Source organism: Cupressus sempervirens, chromosome 10 (genome assembly GCF_028749045.1).
Source record: "Cupressus sempervirens isolate cs-2001-9-10 chromosome 10, ASM2874904v1, whole genome shotgun sequence".
Lineage (NCBI taxonomy): Eukaryota > Viridiplantae > Streptophyta > Pinopsida > Cupressales > Cupressaceae > Cupressus > Cupressus sempervirens.
In genome coordinates, this window is record NC_143127.1 from 460,987,382 (window position 1) to 461,012,781 (window position 25,400).

A 25,400-nucleotide genomic window follows, 5' to 3' on the forward strand; every position below is an offset into this window, starting at 1 on the left:
TCAAAAATAAATTTCCATTGAAGTTCGACAAAATGATCAAGAAATCCAATCATAGACACAATAACAAGAAGAAGATTGGATAACAGAAAAGATGAAACTAGAATACAAAGTGAGACACCTACGTGATGTCTCCAACTATCAATGGGTTTCTGTCTACTGCCCAAGCTTGAGGGTTTTGTCCTCTCACCTGCTAAAAGCTTAAGCTTTCAAAAATATCTCTCCAAGAGAGAAGGTGAAATCCAAAGCACAAAACCAAGGATATCCAAAAGAATGAAGCTTCCCTTCTTTTAATGCTCAAAGTTGTGACCCTTCAATCCCCTTCTTCCATCTTTTCGTCTAGCCCACTTTATAATATTAAATTGACCTTTTATAAATGTACATTGTGCTCCCATAAGTCAATTTTAATATTACATGAATGTCTCTAAATTTCGTAATGTCCCAAAAAGAGGACATTACACTAATGTTTTCCACATTCCCATGGGTCCAATCCTTGTTACAACTAATGCTCTTTATGCGATTTGAGAACTTCCCTGTTAGCATGCTCAAAAAAAAATATTTGGTAGTCGTGATTCCTATGAAGCTTGTTTGGGTTCTTGTTGTTTAGTGAATCAAGAATACTAGGTAAACATTTTGTGGTTTACATATCATATGAATACTATGTGTACTAAAAATAAGGTTTTATTTTTTATCGATAAAAAATCAGCCTAAGGAGGCTGCACCCTTGTATTGAAAAGAAGTTTTAAAATATTACTCTGTCTATGCCAACTCTGCATTAAAATGAATTTGGCCTTCATTGACTATTTCACAGGTAACTGGTAAATCATCGAATGAATAAATGAATGAGCAAGACATTCATAATTCACAAAGACGATGTTTCTATTATAAAACAATTGCTCTTATTAGAATTATTCTAATAACGAAAAAACAACCACAATATTAGAAACATTCCAATATTTACAATACTGACCATGAAAATAATAATAAATAGGAAATTAGGGAGATAGTATTCTAAAAGCCTCCTTTAATGTTCAATTTGTCTATGATACCAAGGAGACCCCTAAACTTAATAGACATCTCTGGAAGTAGGGACTTGGTGAGAATAACGACAATCTGGTCCATTGTAGGAACATATTGCAAATCTTCGGATCCATTTTCAACCAAGTGGTGAATGAAGTGACAACAAAGGTCAATACGCTTGGTTTGCTCATGGAAGATTGGATTTTTGGTGAGTTTGGACACCCCTTGATTGTCGTAGAAGAGGGGTGAAGTGTCTATCTTAGACATCTAGATGTTTGATGGCATCCTTCAAAGCCAAACTGCCTCACAAGCTGCTTTGACTGTTCCTCAATGTTTAACATCTATTGAGGAAAGGGATACAACCTATTGCTTCTAGCTGGTTCAAGTGGTAGCACTTGTGCCCAAAGTGAAGACATACTTAGAAGTGGATTGTTTGTCATCAACAAAGCCTCCACAATCTAAATTTGTGTATCAGATGAGGCTGGGATCTTTGGTAGGTCCATAGAGGATATCAAAGTCGGAAGTGCCTTTTGACATAACGTAGGATGTGCTTTTGCTGCAACCTAATGTTCTGAAGTAGTAGCTATCACAAAACGTGATATGTAACTCATTGAGAAGCTCAGATCAGGTCTAGTGATGGTGAGATATATTAAATTGCGCACTAGTTGCTTGAATGTATATTCATTCTCAATTGGAGAACTAGATTTGGTAGACAAGTTCAGTACTTAGACTGAGAGATGACGATGCCATGAGTATTCTTCCAAACCTCGATACCTAGGCAGTAGTATAGAAGCCCAAGGTCGGTCATATCAAGAGATTGGTGTAAATTCTATTTGATTCCCTAATTTAAAGATGTCGAAATACTAGTAATGATCAAATCATTTACATAAATAATTAGGAGGATGATTTTATTGCCAGTAGTCTTGACATACATATGTGAGTCAGAATGACTCCTCTGGAAACCTTGACCTGTGAGATACTTATCAAATTTCATGTACCATTTCCAAGGAGCATAGTTAATGGCACAAAGTGCTTTCACCAGCTCAAGTACTTGGTGTTCTTTACTAGCAACTATATCCAGGAGGTGTCGTTTAAACCTCTTCTTGTAACTCATCATTCAAGAAGGCACTATTGACATCCATTTGATGGACATTCTAGTCATACTAAGTTGCCATGGTGCTCATCTTTGTTGTCAGAGAAAAGGTGTGCTCATAATCAATTCTTTCATATGAAGAGAAGCCTTTGACAACAAGACAAGTCTTTTACTTATCTAAAGTACCATGAACCTTGTATTTGACTTAGTATACCCATTTGTATCTGGTGGATTTCTTTCCTGAAGGAAGATTTGATAGATCCTCGGTGTTATTTTTCAATAGATTATGATGCTTGGTCTTCATAGCTTTTTCCCACTTAGGTATGAGGCTCTCACACATTGTGAATGTTGGCCATGAGAGAAAAATTTATAAAATCAAAAGATTTTTTTCTTCTTCCAAGTAGTTCTACCCTTGATGAGCTTATCGTGATGAAGATTACCTATCATCTTAGTGCACCATTTAGATTAGAGAGTAGAAGTGCCAACATTAGAAGTAGGAGTTGCAACATGATCATCATCATCAAATAGAAGATTGAATGAAGCCTGAGGAAAATCAAGTGGTGTGCTTGCGTGTCTAGGTGAGCCTGCAGGAGAAGGAATTGGTGGAGAGGTATGAACATGAATAGTTGTAGCCCTCCCATCAAGTGCATCCAATAGAAGATAGACACCCAAGACTTGAGCCGTGAGGGATTGATTGTCTAAATTCATAACTGGAGGAGAGAGTTGAAATGACCCTTGTTCCTCTCAAAGGCCATATCACAATTGAAGATGGATGATTAGTATTGATGTCAACCAGTCAATAGGCTTTGTGATTATTATTGTTGTAGATTAGCATGAGTTTTTGTCTCTTGGCATCTAAATTGGTGTTTTTACCATTAGGGATCCAAACAAAAGCAGTAGAGCCAAATAATTTGAGATGACTGATTCTGGGGTTACATTCTACTAGGCCTTTTCTGGATTTTGCTTCTTGATAGCCACTGTAGGAGAGCAGTTGACAAGATAGAGGGCAGTATGAACAACTTCAACCCAAGATTTCTTTGGAACACTCTTGTTTTCAAGCATAGATTGGGCCGACTCGGTAATCATGTGGTTTTCATGCTCAATGACACCGTTTTGCTAAGGGCTGTAGGGGTGTTGGTAATTGGTGCTTTATGCCATGTTGTTCACAGAAATGGGAGAAGGTAGAGGAACAAATTTCTCCCCCATCGTGAGTTCGTCTATATCTACAAATACTTAGAACTTTTGAAACAAAAGAAACACCTTTGACCCACATTTTGCGACTGAAATTATCAACAAAAAGTAGAAAATATGTGGATCTAGTAACAAAAGTAGTAGCCATAGGTCCATATATATTAGCATGGACTAGTTGTAATTCCTTTAGAAGCTCTGGAGGTGTTGCCGTCAGAAAATGGACTGCGATGTTGCTTCCCACCTAATATGCTCTGCAAACTCTAAAGTTCTAGGTCTAAATTTTCGATAGTCCAATAACAAGATCTTTTCGAACAAGCCAAGAAAGATAGTGCACATTTAAGAGCCCATACCAGTGATGCCTGAGTGTACTAATAAAGGAGTTTTGGGCTGCCATAGCAAGCTCTTAGGAATCACTAGAGTCAACAAATTTGAAAAGAACGTAATCCTCAACACCCACAACAACAATAGACTAAGTCTCCCAATCAATGATACCACTCTGATGTGTGAACGGAAGGTCACATCTAACATGGAAGAATGTCTTAGAATTTGATTGATTGAGAGAAGGTTGAGTTCCATTCCTAGAACATAGTACACATCTAGGAAAATTAGTTTCCTTCCTCCAGACTAAATCTATATATTGCCTTTTCCAACAACAATGTACTCCTCCCCTCCAAAAATGACTGAATTTACAAATGGCTGAAAATTTGTGAACCAATATTGACAATGAGTGAAATACTGGGAAGCACCTAAATCAGTATACCAGGCAAAAGATTTTACATGATCTACAAGTCTTAGTCATGAAGGCATAAAAGGAACACTCACCTTGTTCAACGTACTCCACAATATGTCCTTTAGTTTGTGGACCAAATTGCTTGGTTGAAAGGCTAAGTGTTTACAACACCCCAACTTCATATGACCAACCTTATGACAGTAGTTGCACTAAATATTTTTCTTCTTTGGGCCTTCTAATGATTGAGCAAAGGGATTCTACAGAGAAGGTTGAGAAAACTGATAGGTGCTTGTATCTTTATGAAATGAGTTACTTGAAAAAGCTTGTGTCTTTTAATATGAGCTGGTACCACTTATTGAATAGTTATTTTGAATGATCTTGTTGTAAAAGCATTATACAAAGGTCAGGAAATGATACATCAGCACAAGTGGAAGTAATGTTGAGAGTTTCAACAAAGTGCTTATAGGAATACAATATACTCTTCTGGGTGATCACCACCATGTCTTCTTTTGTTTTACATCCAATGGCTTCCGACAGATCTTTAATGTCATTGATTTTATTGAGATGATCTTGTAGGGACACTTGTTCATCCATCATGATTGTGGGATCATGTTCTTTAAGAAGAACACAAGACTCTTATCAGAGGTTTCATGTTAACCTTTTAGACGACTCCAAATTTCTGCAATTGTTTTGTTAGAAGTTACCTGTGAAAGTTGATCATCAGTCATTGATAGTTTGATGAGCATGATAGCTTCTCGATTCCTCATCAAATTTGTATTGTTTTTTGTATTCATCTGTAGGACAACCAGTCTTACCCAAAACAGTCAATTTTGTAAAGACATTTGTATTCAAAGATTGTCATCATACACTGCTTCCAAGTATTGTAGTTTTTGCGGTTGAATTTCTGACTTCCCTCAAATGGAATATTTGTTAGAGATGCCATTGTAAAAAACTAAGGTCAAAGGTGGTTGAATTAATAGTGGCATGAATATCGAGGCATAATATGTTCAACGTGTGAAAATCACATTTTGATTATGATTGAGGCAGAAAAAAGGTACTGATTTTGAGATTGAACAACAAATCTTTGATCATGGATCCCAAGACATAATTTTTTGAAGACCTAGGAAATTTTGAGAGACCCAAAAAAGCTCACGAAAAACCCATCAAGAATTTCCAATCAAAATTTGGAGCCAATGAAAAATCTGGGGGAGTTGTGACACACCCTAGCCATCTAAGAAGATATTAGAAAAAAGCTTAAAAAAATGAAGCACTGCAGTAGTTTAGCAGATGAATAGACTGTGGCGCTAAAATCATGTTGTTTTGAATAGAACAATTGCAAAAGGGGTTTGTAAGTTGCAGAAACTGCAGATAAACAATGGTCCACGCTGATATTTGTAGAGTGGAAGTGTTGCATGCAAACAAATCTTGTCACAAGACAAAACCACCATGAAAATTGTCGAAGATGCCAACAAGAAAATTTTGCCATGCGTGAACAGAGTGGGTGCAACATAAAAAAATTACCACAATGTCGTGGGTTGTTGAAATCCCATGAAAAAACAAAAACCAACCAGAATAATGATCATTGGTCCTCATAAAAGCCAAAAAAAAAGCAGGCCCAGAAAATGTCGTTAGTACAAAATGATGACATAGAATGTTGAGTAACAAGGATCACTTCTGCAAATGTAATAACATTGCCATCGCATTGATGTGTTCCAAATGCAGATTTGAATCTCATATAAATATGAGAGGAGACATGTCTCTATGGTTTAATCATCATTTAATTAATAATAATATATTAACAAATATGTTAATATGTATAACAATTTATATAATATAACATGAATAAGTACATATAAGAAATGATGATTTTCCTGGAATGGCATATTTAGGGATATAACATATATCCATCAAATCAGATGTAATTCAACTAATGCTATTTCATCAACATTTCCTCTTAGTGAGGGAGGATTTAAACAACACAACCATCTCACAAAATGGTGATCTGATTCTGAACAATCTTGTCAATCTCACATCCTTGTGATATAAGCACTAGCATCAACACCAAGATGCCTATCAACAATTATATTATTATATATTTGAGAAGGATATAACTTATTTGATCTTCGGCACACTATGGGACAACAATTGAATATCGTCAATCAGATAACAACATGATCTTAGTGACATCAACTTAATATAGTCTCCAATGACAAGTATCATGACCTCCTTTACACTCTGAGACAACTTAATGTAGTTTGTCATGTTACGTTTGTTATCATGATAATAGAGCAAGAACACAAGAACAACAAATGTAGTGAAGAACTGGGTATGATCATAAAGTATCAAATAGCTTGTGATATCAGTATGTAGAGGAAATCAAACCTATGCATATATGAATGTATATGTATATATGTATATATATGTGTAAACCTGTTCCATATACTAATATCAATTTTATCAGATCAAATCAAAGCTATTACTTTAACACTCCCTCTTAGAAATGGAGGATATGATCAATTTCATAATCTCATATTCGAGTTTGCATAAAAAATGCTTATACAAAATTATATCCCTTTAAGAATATATATACTATTTGATTTCCGACACATTCCGGGACAAACATAGTCAACCAGATAGCCAATCTTGATCTCATGATTTCTGGTTGAATCCAGGACTATCATGATTTTCTTATTGTCATGCCTTCCGACACAGTCCGGGAGAGCAAGTTTAGTGTAGTCTATCATGATAATGGATCAATAATACAACACAACAACCGCAGTATAATGATTTCCAGCTCATTCCGGGACAACAATTAATGTAGTCGATCATGATACATTTTGTTAACATGATTAGTGGCACATTCCAAGACAACAACTTAATGAATTCTATCATGATAACATGGTCAAGTTATTGCTATAAGATTGTCACCTTACAATAGCGACCTCACACATATATCAAATGAACGATCATCACCTTTCATGACATAAATCACAACAACATCATGTAGTAACTCAAATTATATATACCATGAACCAAGTCAGAGGGTGGATCCACCATAGCTGCTCCTAGAGGGTGGAACAAGGGTTTTCACCTCAACTTTCTCTCTAAAGAAATTTCACTGCAAACTTTTATTTCATAGAGAACTTATTAACAAGGAATTGCACCTCGTAATCCTCCCTTTGAACAAAAGATCCTAACAAGTCAAGTCCTCTAGTTACTCCCTTAGAAACTCTCTTCACCCAAGGATGCATGTCGGACTCCCTCTGAATTTGTAATATCAATCTTCCGATCTTTTGGTGATAAGTTGTTACTTCCTCATGATGTACACGAGGGTAGGCCCATCAAAATCATGTAGTCACACACAAGTATTTTAGACTCCGTCTTGATGTAGAAGGATACTCAATCTCAATCATCAATAATATTCTTTTCAAGAGCCTCACTAATCATCAGATGACTAATGAATTATAGATCACAGCTTCTTTCGAGCTATTGAGTCTGGACATATTTGGTACCATGTGTGAAGTACCAGCCTTCTTTTCCTGCAAGAACATCCTCGGAAAAAAAAAGATCAAGGCAAATAAGTCTTATAGTATGTATAGAATTACCAATACGAGAAAGACTACAATGAGTAGATTAATGTAATACTCAAAGATAATCACACTTATCTGCACACGAGGGTCCATAAGCATTTGAGAATGGAACATCTCCTTTCTAAAGATGGTATAAGTGGGAATGGAACATTGTTAACATTATCCCCCACAATGTAAAAATTCCCACTCATAGAGTTCACTGGGTTGCAAATCTGTGAACAACTCCAATGTCTATTGGAATTTGAGAGAACTCCATCATCCAACTTGAAGAGTTACATCAGCATCTACCTCAAAGTGATTTATCCATAAATTGAAGATAATCCTAATTCTCCACATTATTGTGAATATCCCCAAAGCCTTTTAATGTATAAGTCATGACACTTAAATAAGGGTAGATACTTTGAAATTATTTCTGTCCACATCTAGAAATAGCAATTGCATTGAACTGAGGTCTTATCATCATATACAATATCATACTCTGTTCATTAGAGTCTGGAGAAAGCCAATTCCCATCCTTCAAATTCTGAACTATAAAGATTAGATATTCTATGTATCTTAAATCAACCTTCACAACAGCACCAACACAAGAGCCTTTACGTTATATCCACCATTGGATGTCAAATGATTTGTGCATGAGGAACCCCAACATTTGATATGTGCCCAAGAGTGGTATGTTGATACTTTTCTATCCTCAAAAAAACAACTCCAGCATAGATCTCATTACACTTCATATAGAAGGTATCTAAAGGATTTGCATGTAGAGATAATAAACAGTAATCTTCACTTATATTCACATGTATTGAACTCAGCCAGTTTAATATTTATTTGCAACTTTTTGTTTTTGTTTTTGTGAACATGAATTCTCTATGATTTCAAATTTTAGAAATTCTTCTTATCTCTACGCCATGCAAGTATTTCACAACTTAGCAGTAAGGCACATTATGAGTTCCCTTTTCATCCATGGTGGCAATCCTCTCATTTGCTTTAGTGTATTTTAAAATCACTATTTCATCTTCATTCACTAACATGTTTCTCTGCTAGGAAATTTGTTTCTTTGCAACTTACATGCTTCTCTCTTAAGCCTCCTCTATGCATTTCTTCATATGATTGAAAGAGATCTTATTCGCTACCTGTAAATTCTTTGTGCTATCTGTCGACATGCATACCTACTCTAAAGATTCCTTGTATCTACAAAAATCTTCATCTTATTTATTTATTATATATATTCTGCTTTTGATTGAGATCTGTACAATTTCTAGTCTAGTTCCTCAATAGGGGATTACTACGATCCAAAAGATATATGTGTCCAATCCTAACATGATTGTTCTCTCACCTCTCTTCTCCTCTCCATGTTTGATGGAGGAATGCTGACTTTGTCTGGCATATTGAAAATATTAATTATCAATAGTCCAAGAACAGCATCAGTATTTGGTACTTATTTGGTGTCAAACCAGTTTCATTGTTCCATGTCTTTCTTTGTTCTTGCTGTGCTGACTAGGAAGTTATTTATGGTGATCAATGATTGCTAGCGTGTGTAGATATGATGGCTTCCAATTTGATACATGCGTATGCATTTATATGCATTGAGCACCATTCTCCAGCATGTCTAGTAATCTAACAGTAAGTGTAATATATTTCATGACGTGTATAGCCCCTATTTCATCCTTGGCTAGGGCGCAGGCTTCAGCGGAGTATAATGGCATTTCTGACTTCCAGTCTCTCCCGTAGCCGATGATTTTCTGACTGTTCCATTCGTCTTTGTCCTCAACTCCTTGCTGGATCATTTGTATCAATTACTCCTGCAATCCTTCCCTCTCCATCCTTTTGTAATCCTTTGTCGCTGATGTGGAATAGTCCCGATTTCTCCATTTGAAAAACAATTACCTTTTGTTTGATATTGAATGAATACAGATTTGGTTATTAATCTATTATCCCCACTGACTCCAAATTGCATGAGTGATATACTTGTTGCTGTCTGATGGTAATTGCATTTGCCATAGATGATGTTCATCTCTTGATGGTGTCCTGATCATATGTGCATCTGTATGTTTTTGCCCGGTGATAAAAATTCTTTCTCAATACTCCTATCGGTACTGATTGCTTTACGCTAATACTGTGATTCATTTTCCACTTTGTGAATGTGCTATTCTGTCTTTTCCACAGTGCCAAGGTGTTTTCTTCCTCTGTGGATATTCATTTTGTTCTCCTCCATTCTATGTTCTGTATTCCTTTCTTCCCCAGTTCTCCAATACCAAACAAATCTATATTTGCCGACCATAGAGGTTGCTCTATCTCTGTTATTTCCCGTCAATTCCTTTTCGTTATTCTTCTCCAGATTGCAAACCTTCTCGACATTTTGTTTATAAGTATATAGATGAATTGCCATGGTGGAATATTTATCATCCAATTCCTCTCACCGAAGATATTGTACTGGGTGCAATACATAGTTGAATCCTTGATCCATGTCTTATACCTATCTTCTCCAGTCATGCTTGCAACTGCTTCCAACACTTCTTCTGCTACCTAGACTCCTCACTGCTCCTAAGATTCCCCACCTCTATTGTGTTGGGTATGTATTTACCTGTTGTGATCAGCGCTCAATATTCCTTATGGCTTGATCTCCAAATATTAAACATGCTAATATACAAATACCGTTATTTGTGGACCCTGGAGGTGATTGTTATTCTTCCTATATTGTTGGTCTGTAATATGTTGCAGGGGGTTATGTCTTAATGCCATGATTACTATTTTTTCCATATAGAACTGATGGTGTCTATTCAGTCTTATTCCATAATATATCATTTGAAATGCTCGATAAGGTATTCACAGACTTCCTTGATTAATGACTTAAATCGCCTGGATGTGTGCATTAGTCTTTAATTCTTTATGTACTTTATCTACCGATCAATGGGATGTCTTGTTTCCTGTCTCTCCCTTGTTCGGTATATCAATTTTATTTATTTATTTATTCTTGTAAAACAAGTTGTTTCCTTACATTCACTGTTTGGCTTTGATACCAGGATGAGTAACAAGGATCGCTTTTGCAAATGTAATAACATTGCCATCGTATTGATGTGTTTCAAATGTAGATTTGAATGTCATATAATTATGAGAGGAGACACGTCTCATGAAGAGACATGTCTCTATTGTTTAATCATCATTTAATTAATAATAATATATTTAAAAAAAATAAAAATAATATGTATAACATGAATAAGTATATATAAGAAATGATGATTTACCAATAACAATAATGTATCTCAGATCGAATCAATCTGACTGAAGCTACAACCCCAACATAGAAAGCACATGCAGAAACAAAAATGTGACCACGTAGCAGCCACAAGACAAGACGATGTCAGTTTTAGAGAAAACTCTATGTAGGTTAGAGAAAAAAATCACAAATAAAACCCTCATGAAATGCAGGTAGTGTGAGAAAGACACCAAAAAATCAAGTTTGAAAAATTTAATAACTAATAATTTCAGAAAGAACTTATAAATCTTTCAAAGAAAGTTATTAACATGGCTTTGATACCATATTACACAGGGAATTGGTAAATAAATTAATGAATGAGCAGACGCTCATTTATAGTTTACATAGAAGATGTTTACATGGCAAAAAAACAACTACAATATTAGAAACGTTCTAATATTTACAATATTGACCATTAACATAATAATAAACTGGATATTAGCAAGATATTATTCTAATACTGATCACCCAGTAACATCTTAGACATTCCTACGAACTTATAAAATGCATACTAACGACTATACTATATCCACTATCCATACCAGAAACTGCTAACTAAACTAACATATACAACGAAAAAGGGACCCCAGCCATTATGGCTTCACTAGGCATCCCTCTTTGAAACCACCAGAAAAGCAAAAAAGAAGTATCTCACTGGTTCCCATTGCAGGGACCATCCCACCCGACTTCTCCAACTGGCATTTCTTACTCGTATCTCAAGGGCATTTGGGTCAAAATTCCTTATGGTCTGCAGCCGCCAACATCTCTCACACTTTCATCAATGTCCTTATCTTCCTCAGCCATCTGCAACTCACCCTTATCTGCATCCTTCAAATTCTTCTCCTTGATGAAAGCTTGGAGCCAACCGAAGTCCTTTTCCAGTGCTTGATCAAGAATACAATTCAGAAGTAACACTCCCTTCAATGTGGCTGTTCTGAACTTTGGTAGTTCCAAAGGGTCCTCCGAGAAGATGAGCAAAAATCTGTCCACCCCTTGGCCGTGTCTATGTATGACGTAGTAGTTCCTTGGTAGAGGGATACCAGTCATGGCCTCCACATTGTTCAGTACATCTTCCAGTTACCCTACAAAATTTCCTCAAAAATAGCTTCTTTCAAAGGGCTGCCACCATTTCCTTGGGCTCACTTGTCACAAGAACCTTCACCAAAAAATTGGCAGAGATCAGATTCACCTCTGTATCTATGGTCGTTCCTAATAAACTCCACTAAAATCATTTTAATAAACTCCACGAAACACCAACTCGTGACATAGTCTTAAAAGACTCTGCATCCTTTTCTCTGTCACTACATGTAGGAAAGCCATCTGCCTATTGCTGTTAACAAGTGTTTCTGGGTGATATCCATTGTGCCAAATTCACCAAAGGTTTCTGTGATATTCGGCGATTCACACGGGCCTTCAAATAACTGTAGACTTTTACTCCACACGGTTTTGTCTCGAACCATCTGACACCTCCAATACCAATTCGTTAAAGCTTTTTATCCTATCCCAACTTGCTCACCAGTTTCAGATGTCCTTGCTATCCTACAATTGCCATTCGTTACGGCAGAAAATGTGAAATCAATTCTTGCAATAATTAGCATTGCAGCCTCCACACATCACCCACCTCCGTGGGTTTCTTGGGCAGCTTATCTGCCGCCCCATCAGCCTCCTGTACAGGTGACTCACTTCAAACCTCCCAAATTCATTTAATAGTTTGATGATGAGTAGGAGCCACTTTCCCAGCCAATTTGGGGTACACCTTGCTTGATTGAATTTATAGCAAGAAGGGAGTCTCCTTCAAGGTGTATATTTCTCACTTTCTCCGCTTGGGCATAGCCATGAGAGCCACTGATCTCCCTGCCTAGGTACTTAGATTTTGATGCAATAACCCTACCTTTATGATTCCTTGGAATGCATCCTTCCCCCCACTCCCACGTTTTGCCTCTGGAAGTCTCGTTGAAATTTACGTTATACCATCCTTCTTCTAGCTCCTTCTGGTTAGCCTCCTTTCTGGGATCAACAGCAGGATCAGCCTGCTGTCCCTCTGAATAGTGGAGTACTACTTTCAATGTCAATCAATTAGTTTTTACTCTTATAATCTCTCTGATAGCCAGCAATGTCTATCAGTAGGTTTTCTGTTATACAATTCTTCATTTTTCACAAAATATGCTAAAAATGAAGTCTTAATGTGCATTTGGGATTGTTCAATAGTTTCACAGTAGCTTATGTGACCTGCACTGTCAAGTTTTGCATTAGCAATGAGTTTACCTGATGATACAGTTGTTGTGAGTCAAGTACAGTTGTCTTGCTAGAGACATATGCTTTAGAAATTTTCTCTAAGGTTTATAGCTCTTGGCTAGGAATATATGTTAAATCAAAGTAGATAATATCTTTATGCTATAGCTCAGAGAGAAGTGTGTCAACTTATGTTTGTGTCAGAGCCTGCCTGTACCACGATGCATTTCTTTTGAATTGTGACCTTTTTGCCTCAGTGATCAATTTTATCATTATGTGATGATTGGCCATGCTGGTAATTTATTAACTAGATTATTCAATACACGTATTGGGGTATGCAAATGTATATTTCAATGGTTTCATAGCATAAGAATTCATGCTATTAAAGTTTAAACCGTAGGATATGGTATTATCTGCTCTCTGAGCTATAAGATTCAGTAAAATTGTTGGACTTTGCCGAAGATTGCAATTTGATTGTTTTTAGGATTGTTGTAATTAGAGCTCTCTACTGAGTGCTTTTTTTCTTTTTAAAGTCTTCAGTAACACTATAGTTCCATAGAGGGCTACATATTTCTGAAAGTAGTTAATGGAAAGCTCAAAGTGCCATAAAGATGGAAAACATAGTTATTGAGGATATCCAACAAATTTCAATGCTTAAAATGCTTAAGCTATCTGCTTATGTAGCTTGTATGGTAGGCACGAAAGACCTTTGTTATTTAGAACTTAATTATCCTGCTTTAAGAAACTAAAGTCAGTTATCTGTATAAACTTATGCAGTTACAGTGTAAAAAAACTAAGGAATCTTGGAGGTTGTAAAGGAAACATTCACAATGAGGGTGGATTTCCTTCTAGGTCTGGTAGGAGGTGCCCTCCTTGCATATGCTGCTTACTGCACTATCCAGTGTAAGTAACTTAACATTTTTTAAAAGTCAGGCCATGTTGTATCTGTAAGTTTATTTGAAATGGAGCTTAAAATAAAATACCACTTATCACAACTATCATGGGGTTATCTCAGTATTCCACATGTCTTCATGGTTGCAATGTTGTATTATTGCAGATCGTGCAGTTTTGAAGATAAGGGAAGAAGAATTTGCCGCCCCCCCAGTAGAGGTGAATATATTTGCTGAATTATCATTTGAGTGTTTAACTTGGGGCTTAGGACTCTAAGCTCTGCGAATTCGCTGTGATATGCAGGTTCTGTTAGAGGTGATCATTGGTCTTGTATTATGCTTTTGGGCAGCTTTGAGTGTGCCTGGAAAATATCTTCCAATATTGCCAGATTCCAAAGAAAACAGGTAATAGCCATTGTTATGTTAAGGGTCCTATAATTTCTAATTCATTAAGTAAAAATGTTTCTTATTTTAAAAGCATTTTTACATGCATTTTGTGAGAAATGGGGATGCGTTCATTAGATATTTGGAAAAAAGTTATGGTGCTTGGTGGTAACATGTATAACAAAGGATTTATAATTGTATATTTCTCTTTTGAATAATATTAACACATATTGACAATAAACTCAACAAAGAAAAATCATCTTGTAATAAAAAATAAAAAATAATAAGTACATATTAGAATATTACAACGTTTCTTTAATGGTCATCTTAGTCCTTAGTTTATTAGGTAGTTTCTTTTGCCATCTTTACTTCATGATTATTTCTTTTAGAAACATCGTCTTTGTAAATCTATATATAAGGAGCTTTCATCTCCTCCTTTGTTTAATACAACTACAACAACATTGATTTACCATAACATGGTATCAGAGCAGGTTGATGGGATTTCATAAAATTTGGCTGATTTTATAAGAAAAATTCAAAGCCTCTTTTGATCTAGTTTTTTCTAGTTGCCAGATTTGTCCCCTGCTGCCTTGATTCAGGTCCGGGTCTGCACGGGTCCGGATTCGCCCTCGGGTCCGGGCAGGGTCCTTAGTTTTGCCTGTGGATTCGTCTGGGTCCTCGCTGAAGCGAACCCAGACAAACCCACAGCGAACCCGAGGCTAAAATAACATTAAAGAGTGTGTTTTTTAAATTGTTTTCTTATATAACTCTCAAAGGAACTTAATAAAAAACATTTCACTCATCTAATCCCTTATGTCAAGGAGGAGGACGATGATATAGCAGCATATGGGACTAGTGGAACCAGTTTGGGTTCCAATGATGAAGATCTAGATATGGTTGCAGTTGGGGATGAAGCCATTGATCCCTCATTTTATGATGATCCATTTGACCCTTGAAGGGCATTTGATATTATGATTATTGATAAACTACTAAACACTTGTCATCTATCATCATGTTTCAAACTTTATTATTTGATGAACTAGTCTTTGTTTTGCAATTTAGTAATTCAATGTATTATTTGATGAACTAATCTATGTTTTGCAATTTCATTTTGCAATTTAGTAATTCAATGTATAATTTTCGTTACAATCATGAAGATAGATTAATGAGCGAGTATTTAATGTTTTTAGATTCAGGTAAAAATAGGTTTTGAAGGGACCCGAAACCCTTTGGCATTTGGCATTGATCAATGATCAAGCAACAATTGTTCATATTGTGAAATGACTTTGTTTTGCAACTATGCATGTTTCTCTTCTCTGTGTGTGTGTCTATATACATATATACTCACGAACCCACCCACAAACCCAAATAGGGAAAAAAAAATTCGCCCGAACCCACAAACCCGAACCTGTCCCCAAACCCGAATCGGCAACTTAGAGTTTTTTTTCCAAAAATTTGCTTTCTGATTTTTAAAAATAAATATCGTTAGAGATATTTTATGAAACCTTTGTGGTTCGTCTTTGAGGATTTTTGCTGGAAATTGCAAGTTTGGTTAAGGCTTTTAATATCGCAATTTCTTGGTCGCAGCAAAAGTTTAATTTTTTAGGGTTGCATGTACTTGCATATGCTGGTTTACCATGCGAAGTCTTATGTTTTGCCACCTTTAAAAATTTCTGATGAGTTTTCATAAATTTTCCCCTTTAAAAATTTCTGATGAGTTATAAAATTTTCCCTTAAAAATTTTTCTAATGGGTTTTCATAAATTTTCCTTCGAAAAATTTCTAATTTTGTAATTCACAAAGTTGTGTGGAATTCCTTTGTGGGTTTATAATTTTATCCTTAAAAATTATCTATTGGGTTTTACCAATTTTTCCTAAAAAAGGGAAGCTTTGTGTTGCCTGGTTTTGGTTGATTTTTTACCTAAAAAATCATGCCGAGTTTTGATTGATTTTTCACCTCAAAAATCGTGTTTGGTTTTTCTCCTAAAAAATTGTGCCTTTTTGCAATCTTTTTTGGGGCATCTTGCTCATCTGCAAAGTTTAGAGGATTTGTCAATTTTTCCTCAAAATTGTGCTAGCTGTTCTCAGTGTTTGTCTTTGTCTACAGGAAAGAGCAGCTTTGTTATCCAACATCAGGTTGGATATTTTATGATGATTTCTAGTTAGATGTTTTGCCGATTCTAAGAGGGTTAATAACAGACTCGTCTCAGTGACAATCTCTTGTCTCTTGTTGCAAAGCATTTTGAAGAAGGGGGCACCCTTCTCTATTATTTTATGGGTGAATTTTGGCTTCTTGCTCATTAACATTTTGCAAATCCTTGGAGGGTCTCAAAAGCAACACAATGTTTTGAAGAATTTGTGATCAAAAGACATCAGTTAGTCAACAAACATTAAGGGATGTTTTTTGAATATTATAATGTTTCTTTAATGGTCATCTTAGTCTTTAGTTTATTAGGTAGTTTCTATTTCCATCTTTATTTCACGATTGTTTCTTTTAGAAACATTGTCTTTGTAAACCTATACAAAAGGAGCTTTCATCTCCTTTGTTTAATACAACTACAACAACATCAATTTACCATAACAGTACTTTGTGTTATTTATCCAACCTTTCAATCTCATCATTTGATATTGACCATTATTTAAAACTAAGTAAAAATTGAAATGCCTTATCAATATTTAAGGCATTCGAGCAGTAAAAGCACTTATAGTTATTACTGAATATTTTTCCCATTAACTTTAATTTTATAAATCAATCTCTAGATGATTCCTTATATGCAAATTGAATCCTGTATTGAAACTTTTAGACAATAGTGATTAAATTAGTAGTACGTTAGAGTAGAAATTATTGTACCAAATGTTAATGTTTGATAGCTATAGGAGGCATCATTCTACCTGTGCTGTTGATCGGGTCTCCTTGCTCAGCTTCAGTTTTGTGTTATGTTTCTTCAGAGCACTACATTGGCGTTCGTTCCAGCTTGTGAATTATATTTGCAACTATGTTGCCAGCATGTCTTCTCCCTTCGGTGTCTAGTTCCCGTCATTAGTGATTTGAATGCTTTTGAAGATGTATTGATTAATATTCATTAACCCCACCATTATTGTTGTTTATGTTTGGAATTTAAAGCGTCAAGAGTATTATTGTATTGATATGACTCTTATGGCAAGTTTGAGGTGAAACGACATGTATTTAAATTGTTGTCGCATGTCTTCATGCTTCTTGCAACGTCTCTTGGTCTTCTTGTGGTTTTAGTCTTTCTCTGAAATGTAGAGCATGGGATTATTTTTTGAACATAGACCATTATTCATGTATGTGATGTGCAAAATTAGTGTGTAGAGTAGTGTTATTATTGTATCTATTGAAGACATCTCAGCTTGGAAAGTCAAGTCATTACTGCTGTTGCCTAGCTATTGCTTGCTTGTGCATGGAATACATTTTAATATAAGTAATTGTGCAATAATATGCTGATCGTGTGAGGAATGCAAGGGTGTTGGACTAATTGCCAACGTCTCCCTTAAGGATTTGTGACATGGTTTAACAACCTCTTGTCTCTTCTATAATAGTGGTTGTATCGAGCATTAACAGGTTGATCTTTTGGTGCAATGACAACCACCACTCTAGTAAGTGGGCATCAAAGCTTGGTCACCGGTTCAAATTCTCTTGGGTGACGTTGAGGAGGGGATTGTTGGACTACTTGCCAACGTCCCCTTTCGGGATTTGTGACATTGTTTAACAACCTCTCGTGTCTTCTATAAGTCTAGTGGTTGTATTAGGCATTAACTGGTTGATCTTTTGGTGCAACTACAACCACCACTCTAACATGGTATAATTGCCATGGACAGTTTATGTAGCATCAACTGGCATTCTGCTAGAGGGAGAATCCATTAGATGATGTCTGAAGATTTCAATGACAAGAGATTGTCATATCCCTTTGTATGATTATTGGGAGATTTTTTTTATTCATAGGATAGAGACAATTCATACAACATTGTTTAGTAGAATAACAAACAGAGTTCTATTATCGTGCGATTAGTTTTTTTAATATATGTTTTCTAATTCAAAGGAGAAATATATGTGCATTAGCTATCTAATCCTACAGGGATATATTACTGGTAATTGTTTATGATTTGCAGATTGTTGATGAAGTCTTTCTTCATTAGAAGCTTGTGAAGCTTTTGTATAGAATCTCTTGTTTTTAATAAAGGTTAAATTTTTGAGCGTGGCAGCGTTTTTCGCTCAATTAGGAAGGTTTTCCTAGTATAAATATCTTGTGATCATTTGTTCTTGTGATTTTGCATCTTTGTCTTTTTGGTTCAAAAACTTAACATGGTATCAGAGCAGATCTAAGGAAATGATCCAGAACCAGATTTTTTTTAAGCATCGAATTATTCTTTTCTCTTTTGTTAGTTTGCTTGTTGCAGCTTCCATCAATGGTGAATGGACTCAAAGTTGAAGACAGGCTAGATGGTGCATCTAGTCTTTATTGCTCTTGAAGAGAATGATCTTCTCAACTACATGAAGGCTGATGTAGCTGAACCTTGTGATGACTTTGAGAAACCCCAAGGGAGGAAGAACAATATTATGGGGAGAAAGATATTGATTGATATTATTAAGGGTCATCTGGTACCTATCGTGTCAAAGTTGAATTCAACTATAGTTTGAAAGTCATCAAAGTTTGTATGAATTCAACAACACTAGCAAACCTCTAGCCTTGAGACGTCAACTCTTACTTATTAAGACAATTGAATGAGAACCTGTGGTATGTTTCTTTATGAAAATTACGAAATTGAAGGATCAACTAAATGATATTGGAGAATCAATTGAGGACAAAGACCTGGTTATATTGGTCATGAATGGCCTTCCTCACTCTTGGGAAGATTTCATTCAAGGGATTAGTAGAAGAGATGAACTACCCAAGTTTGATCGCTCGCTAGCTGATTGCATTCAAGAGGAATGTAGATTGAACGAAGAAGATCATGTTCTTGTTTCTCATACATCTAAAAGGAAAGGAGTGATTGGAGAAAATGAAATTTTAAGAGATATAGATATAAGGATTTTGATTAAGCTCCTGAACCGAAGAAGAGGAAGGATCTCTTCAGGATTCAATTTTCTAGATGTGACAATTGTGGTCACTTTGCCAACGCTTGTTTACCAAGACCAAAACATCAAGTTGCTGGTGCAAATGTTGATGTTGCTTCACCTAATAAAGAATCTAGTGGCAATTCAAAAGGATTCTTATTTTAAAGTTTGTTTTAGTTCATACTTCTATTTGATCAGCTGAACCTTTTTAAGCAAAGGAATTTCAATTAAAGGTGTCAATTTTCATTGTTGAATCTATATTAATTTTCATTCTTAGAAAGGTTTTTATAGGTTTTTCCAAACTACTTATTTGGATTTCGTACTGCTGGTTTAAATCATATAGTAAAGGTATGATATTATAACTGTGCTTGAGTGGCATGTACGGAGTTTTTATTTTTAGTCAGCAATATTTTAGGATTCATTGTGGATGATCTCAATCTAGTTCAGGTGTTTTGAAGTGATCAACAGGTTACTTGTCTATTTTTGTTGGGTACTCAAGACATCGGTATAAGGGAAAGCCTTATTATTTCTGTGTGATATTTATATATATCTATGCAAGTGGAGAACATTATGAGTTTTAGTGAGTTAATGAGTGCATTGTGTGAAGCTTAGAAACTTAGTTGCCTTGGTTGAATGCACAATATGCTTCATTAGTTTCTAGATTTTAGTTGGAGACCTATTTGTGTTCTTTGGAGGGTTGGACAAGTCTTAAAATCTTGTAGGGTTATGAGATTTTTATTTTTTGATCCAAGGGGAAGCTAATGCTTATAAAGAAATAAGCACTTCATACTCTTGAATAATGTATATGAATCTTTCATGTAGTTCTTACCTTAGAATAGTAATTCATTTTTTTTTTTGGCATTGGTCTATTTATTTCTATTCAAGTAATATCCCTTTGGTTGTAGGATTGGATCAAAGAGCATAAGGTTGTTAAGTAGATTGAATTTTGTAAGGGCTATGAGTTTGCTTTGGCTTGTGGTTGCTTTGCAAATAATAAGTTGAGAAGAATTCTGTATTGGTGGATTCTAAATACTTCCTTCTAGTTTGCAACTTCTAATATCCTAGCCTTATTAGCCCAGATTACTTGGGAATATTCACAATGGTAGATTTGGGTGGTGTTTTGTATTCTCATGTCATGCAACATCGACTTAGTGGAGTTTGGAACACCTGTATTGGCATTTTTTGAGTTATTTCAGCATGTAGAGATGGTAACTTCAAACTTGAAGGTTACAAAGATGACTTACTCGTAAGAAGGTCACGCAAGCTATAGGAATGAACAAACTTGCAGCCATGAGATTGAGTTAATGACACATAACTTCATAGAAGCAGAAGAACCTACACAGATTGTCTTTGCATTTGGTTTTTTCTAAGAGGAGAAAATGACATTCAAAGGGAGTTAAATCCCGAAAAATCAAGGCATGAGTTAAGAGCATTAAGGTTCTAAGATTAATAGAGGGGAGTTCACTTCCAGATAATCTCTTTGCAATCTTTGAGGCAACATGGATCAAGAGGGAGCTCTATAAAGAAGTGAAGGTGTCAGCTAAGTAGGTTGCAGTGTTGCGGCGAATAGAATTTGCCTAGGCAATCTGGATTTGACATTGGTAGCTTTGCAAACTTTTATTATAGAGTGATTTGGGATGAGGTCGAGGAGGATAAATCCTACACTTAAGCATGTTAGAATTTTTGAAGTGTGTGTTGAATATAGTTCCTCTAAAGCAAGCATTGTAGGTAGTCACTGAACAAGGAGGCTGATGCAGATGGTTGAAGATTTAAAGGGAGCTTGAGTGACTAATGGATAGTGTCAAGTCCTTTGCAAGATCAACAAGCTCAAGAAACTTTGTGGCTTCAAAAGCCCATTGTTTGGTCAAACAGTGAAGTTGAATGTAATATATTGTGATAATCAAAGCTATGAGAATGTTGCCATTGTTGAGATGGGGTCTTTGCTAAGAGGGAATCTTGTCATTCGCTTGTTCTTATTTTGTATTATAATTGCATTTTTCTCTTGGGGTGAGAAATTCGAGGTGAAAGCCCTTGTAATGTATTTCTTTCTGAGACGGAGAACTTTGAGGTGAAAAGCCTTGTAGTGCATTTTTTTCTGAGATTGAGAAATTTGAGGTGAAAGCTCTTGTAATGTATTTTTCTTTGAGATGAAAAAATTTGAGGTGAAAGCCCTTGTAATGCATTTTTATTTGAGGTGGAGAAATTTGAGGTGAAAGCCCTTTGAATGCATTTTTCTCGAAGACAGAGGAATTTGAGGTGAAAGCCATTGTTGCTCTTTCCACTCATGGTAGTAGCCATAGTGGACGCCATGCTAAGAGACTCCATGATGACATCACATTGAGTAACTTTGTGATGAGAGTTTGTGTTTATTCCACTCATGGGAGTAGTCATAGTGGATATCATGTTGAGAGACTCCATGACAACACCACGTTGAGTGACTCCCTGATGTGAGCTTGTGTTTATTTCACTCATGGGAATAGCCGTGTTGAACATGATGTTGAGTGAATCCATGATGCTATCACATTGACAAAATCCGTGATAAAAGTTTTGGTTTTAACACATACGGTGTAGACATTGTGTTTGTCATGTTGAGAGACTTCATGACATTAAAATTTGTACATGATATCTCCTTTGCTAAGAGGGAGTCTTAGTGTTTGATAGCTGCAGGAGACACCATTCTATCTACAATGGTTGTGCTGATGATCAGGTCTCCTTGCTCAGCTTCAGTTTTGTTTTTACTATTATCTGATTCTCTAAATGATTCAATCTTATATACCTTGGAGTCTTGGGATTTGCATATGTACTGGATTCTTGCGTCTCTGTTTTTTCTCCATTTGCAATGGCTTTGTCATCTTTATCCACTGCACTTACCTGAATTTGATTATGATTATGAGCTTGTGTTTGAGTTCCCTGATTACCACTGTCATCCTAATCATCTAATTCATATCCACAAGATCTTGCTTCTCTCTAATTTCTTTCATCCACTTTCACATTTGCACTTTCAACTATCTTTTCAACCATGTATCGTAACATTTGTATGCCTTGCTATTTGTAGAATAACCAAGAAATATACCTTCATCACATTTAGGATCAGATTTTCCTAAATCTTTATCTCTTCTGATATGACATTTGCTTTCAAAGATTCTGAAGTATTTCAGAGTAGGAATATGACCATACCATAGTTCGTAAGGAGTCTTACCAGTCCCACCTTTGATTTGCACTCTATTCAATGTGTAAAGTATAGTATTAATAACTTCTCTCCAATAAACATGGAGAATATATCCTTCAATCATTGTTGTCCTTGCAGTGTTGAGAATATCTATTCCTTCTCTCTACAATACCATTGTGTTGTGGGGCCCTTGATGCAGACATTTGTCTTTTTATCCCATTTTCCTTACAAAATGCATTAAATTCACCATATGTGAATTCGCCACCTCTATTGGATCTCAAACACTTGAGCTTCAAACCTGTCTTGAGCATAACTTTAAAGATCTTGAATAGGTCAAAAGCTTCAGACTTCTCCTTTAAGAAAGTAACCCACATCATCCTTGAATAGGCATCAATGAATAAGATGAAATATCTATCTCCATAGTAACGTCTAGTTCCAGTAGGACTGCATAAATCAGTATGCACAAGATCTGGCAATCCACTTGAAGAATAAGTCTTACTTTTGTAGATTTAGTTAGCTTACCCATCTAACATTCTTTACACATAGCAACAACAAGCTTCAACAATTTGGGAGATCTTTCACTGCCTTAGTAGCACTTGTCTTTACAATGTTATCAAAATCCACACGTCACAACTATTTATGTCATAGCCATCATCAATTTGAGAAATCAAACTTCTTTCAGCACTATTCAAATGAAAGCACTACCTCTTGTTTTTGTACCTGATGCAATCTCAATACTTGAAGTTTTCAGGATTCTACAGTTGCCATTCTTGAATTGTAAATCATAACCCTTATCAACTAACTGTCCAACACTCAAAAGACTATGCTTCAGACTTTCAACATATAAATATTATTCTTACCATTAAGAGTAATGGATACTCTGCCACAGAATTGTACTAGGAGTGTCATCACTGAACCTAAAAATATCACCATCATACCTTTCCAAGCTTACAAATTATATCTTATCTTCAATTATATGACGCGGACATTAATCAGTAACCCATTCATCTTTCTCTTCAACATGTGCAGCTAGGATTCTCTCCAAATTCATGCAACTTGCAGTCTCATTAGGGATTTGATCTTCTTCCTTGATAGCAATGAATACCCATTCACTACCTTCTGAACCACCTTTATCAGACTCATCATTGGTCACACCTTCATCAACAACATAGTAGGTTGGAATTTCCTAGGCTTATGCTTTGGAACTCTTGAAGAAAAATAAAGATAAACATTTAAAATGTAACTTTTCTTATACTTACCAATACCTTTATGCAATCTCCTAGCAATGAGAGCTTTATGTTCTTCTAGCTCTCTCTCTTTTTCTTCAATCTCTTCCAACTCCTTGGCATATCTTATGTGCTTCTAAAAATAGTAGCTTTGTATGCAAGCTTAACTTTAGGAAGGACATCACCAAATTCACTTCACTCAAAAGGTGTTAAATCTATCCATCAACATTTCTCTTGTCACAGTTGTAATTGTTCTGATCTCCTCTATAACATCAACCTTGTGTTTCTGAAGAGGTAAGGACATCAAGATCCTAGCAATAAACTTTGTCTCATCCAACTGTCCACCAACACATTTGATACTGCAAACAAGTTCATTCACCTTCTGAAAGTGGGAAGTAATGTTTTCATCTTCACTCATTCTCAATATCTCCTGTTCAGACTCTGCAATTTAGTTAGCTTCATATAGGTATCACTTTCATGCAACGTCTCCGACTTTGTCCAGAACTCATTTGCAGTCTTCAATCCCATAACATTTATTTATAGGTATCACTTTCATGCAACGTCTCCGATTTTGTCCAGAACTCATTTGCAGTCTTCAATCCCATAACATTTGTTTACTCCACATCAGGCAAGGTACACAACAATGCTTCCTTATCTCTTATGTTATATTCAACCACCTTCTCATCAAGGGTAGTACTAGCAAGATTAGCGGGAGAGGCATAAGCATTCTCTGTGATCTCCCAGAAGTCTTCTCCAATGCATCTCAAGTGTGTTTCCATGCGACCTTTCCACAGTGAATAGTTTGTACCTTCAAATCTCAAACTGTCCTTAAAAGTTGCCATCCCTGACCACCTCAAGTGATTAAGCTTCCCAAAGAGGAACTAGGCTCTAGTAACAATTGACAGAAACGAGGTGTGAATTAGTCGTGATCAAAAGCCTCCCACAACTTAAACAACTTGCACAACATAAACCTTAAAGCACAGATCGGATAATTAAGCATGTAACCAAAGATCCACAAGAACACATACCACTAAATTTTTTAGCATGGATACCTTGCCGGGGGAAAACCCATGGTGGAGATGAACCCACAAGATGATGCACTCTTTTAAAAGCACTGTACTTTGTTAAAGGTATTACAATGGGGAATGCACATGCATTTGGGCACACTGCCTAGAGATTGCTGCTCAATTACAACAAGGGAAGGCTTGCTAGCTTACAGGTTCACATGGACTACAATCCACAATTTATGAACTGTCTGATAGCATGTTCATCATGTATGGGTCAATTCTATTGAAGTACAAAGACATCAAATTTCTGTCTCAATCACAGATTCCACTCATACCTCTTTGCACACTCTCAACCACATAGAATCACACGTATAATCCACAAATGGAAGCAATGCATTACATTTATACAATTTATCAACCTTGGAAATATCAACAAAGTTGACTTCACCTTAACACCTAATGATAAAATATTTATCATTTAGAATACAATATTCAGTGCAATCCAATGTTTGTTGGCTAAGACATAGCAATGATCAAAATCT

General features: G+C 35.8%; 1 protein-coding gene across 3 annotated transcripts in view; it reads left to right on the top strand.

Annotated features, from left to right (window-relative positions):
- Positions 1–25,400, top strand: part of LOC149534691 (membrane magnesium transporter-like) — an 81,165-nt gene that overhangs the window by 38,297 nt on the left and 17,468 nt on the right. For all 3 annotated transcript variants that reach the window (XM_089805447.1, XM_089805449.1, XM_089805448.1), the window contains 3 exons: positions 13,884–14,009; positions 14,164–14,216; positions 14,301–14,401. In XM_089805447.1, the coding sequence (XP_089661573.1) occupies positions 13,937–14,009; positions 14,164–14,216; positions 14,301–14,401 (227 nt within the window). In that variant the 5' untranslated portion in view covers positions 13,884–13,936. The remainder of the gene's footprint in view (positions 1–13,883; positions 14,010–14,163; positions 14,217–14,300; positions 14,402–25,400) is intronic.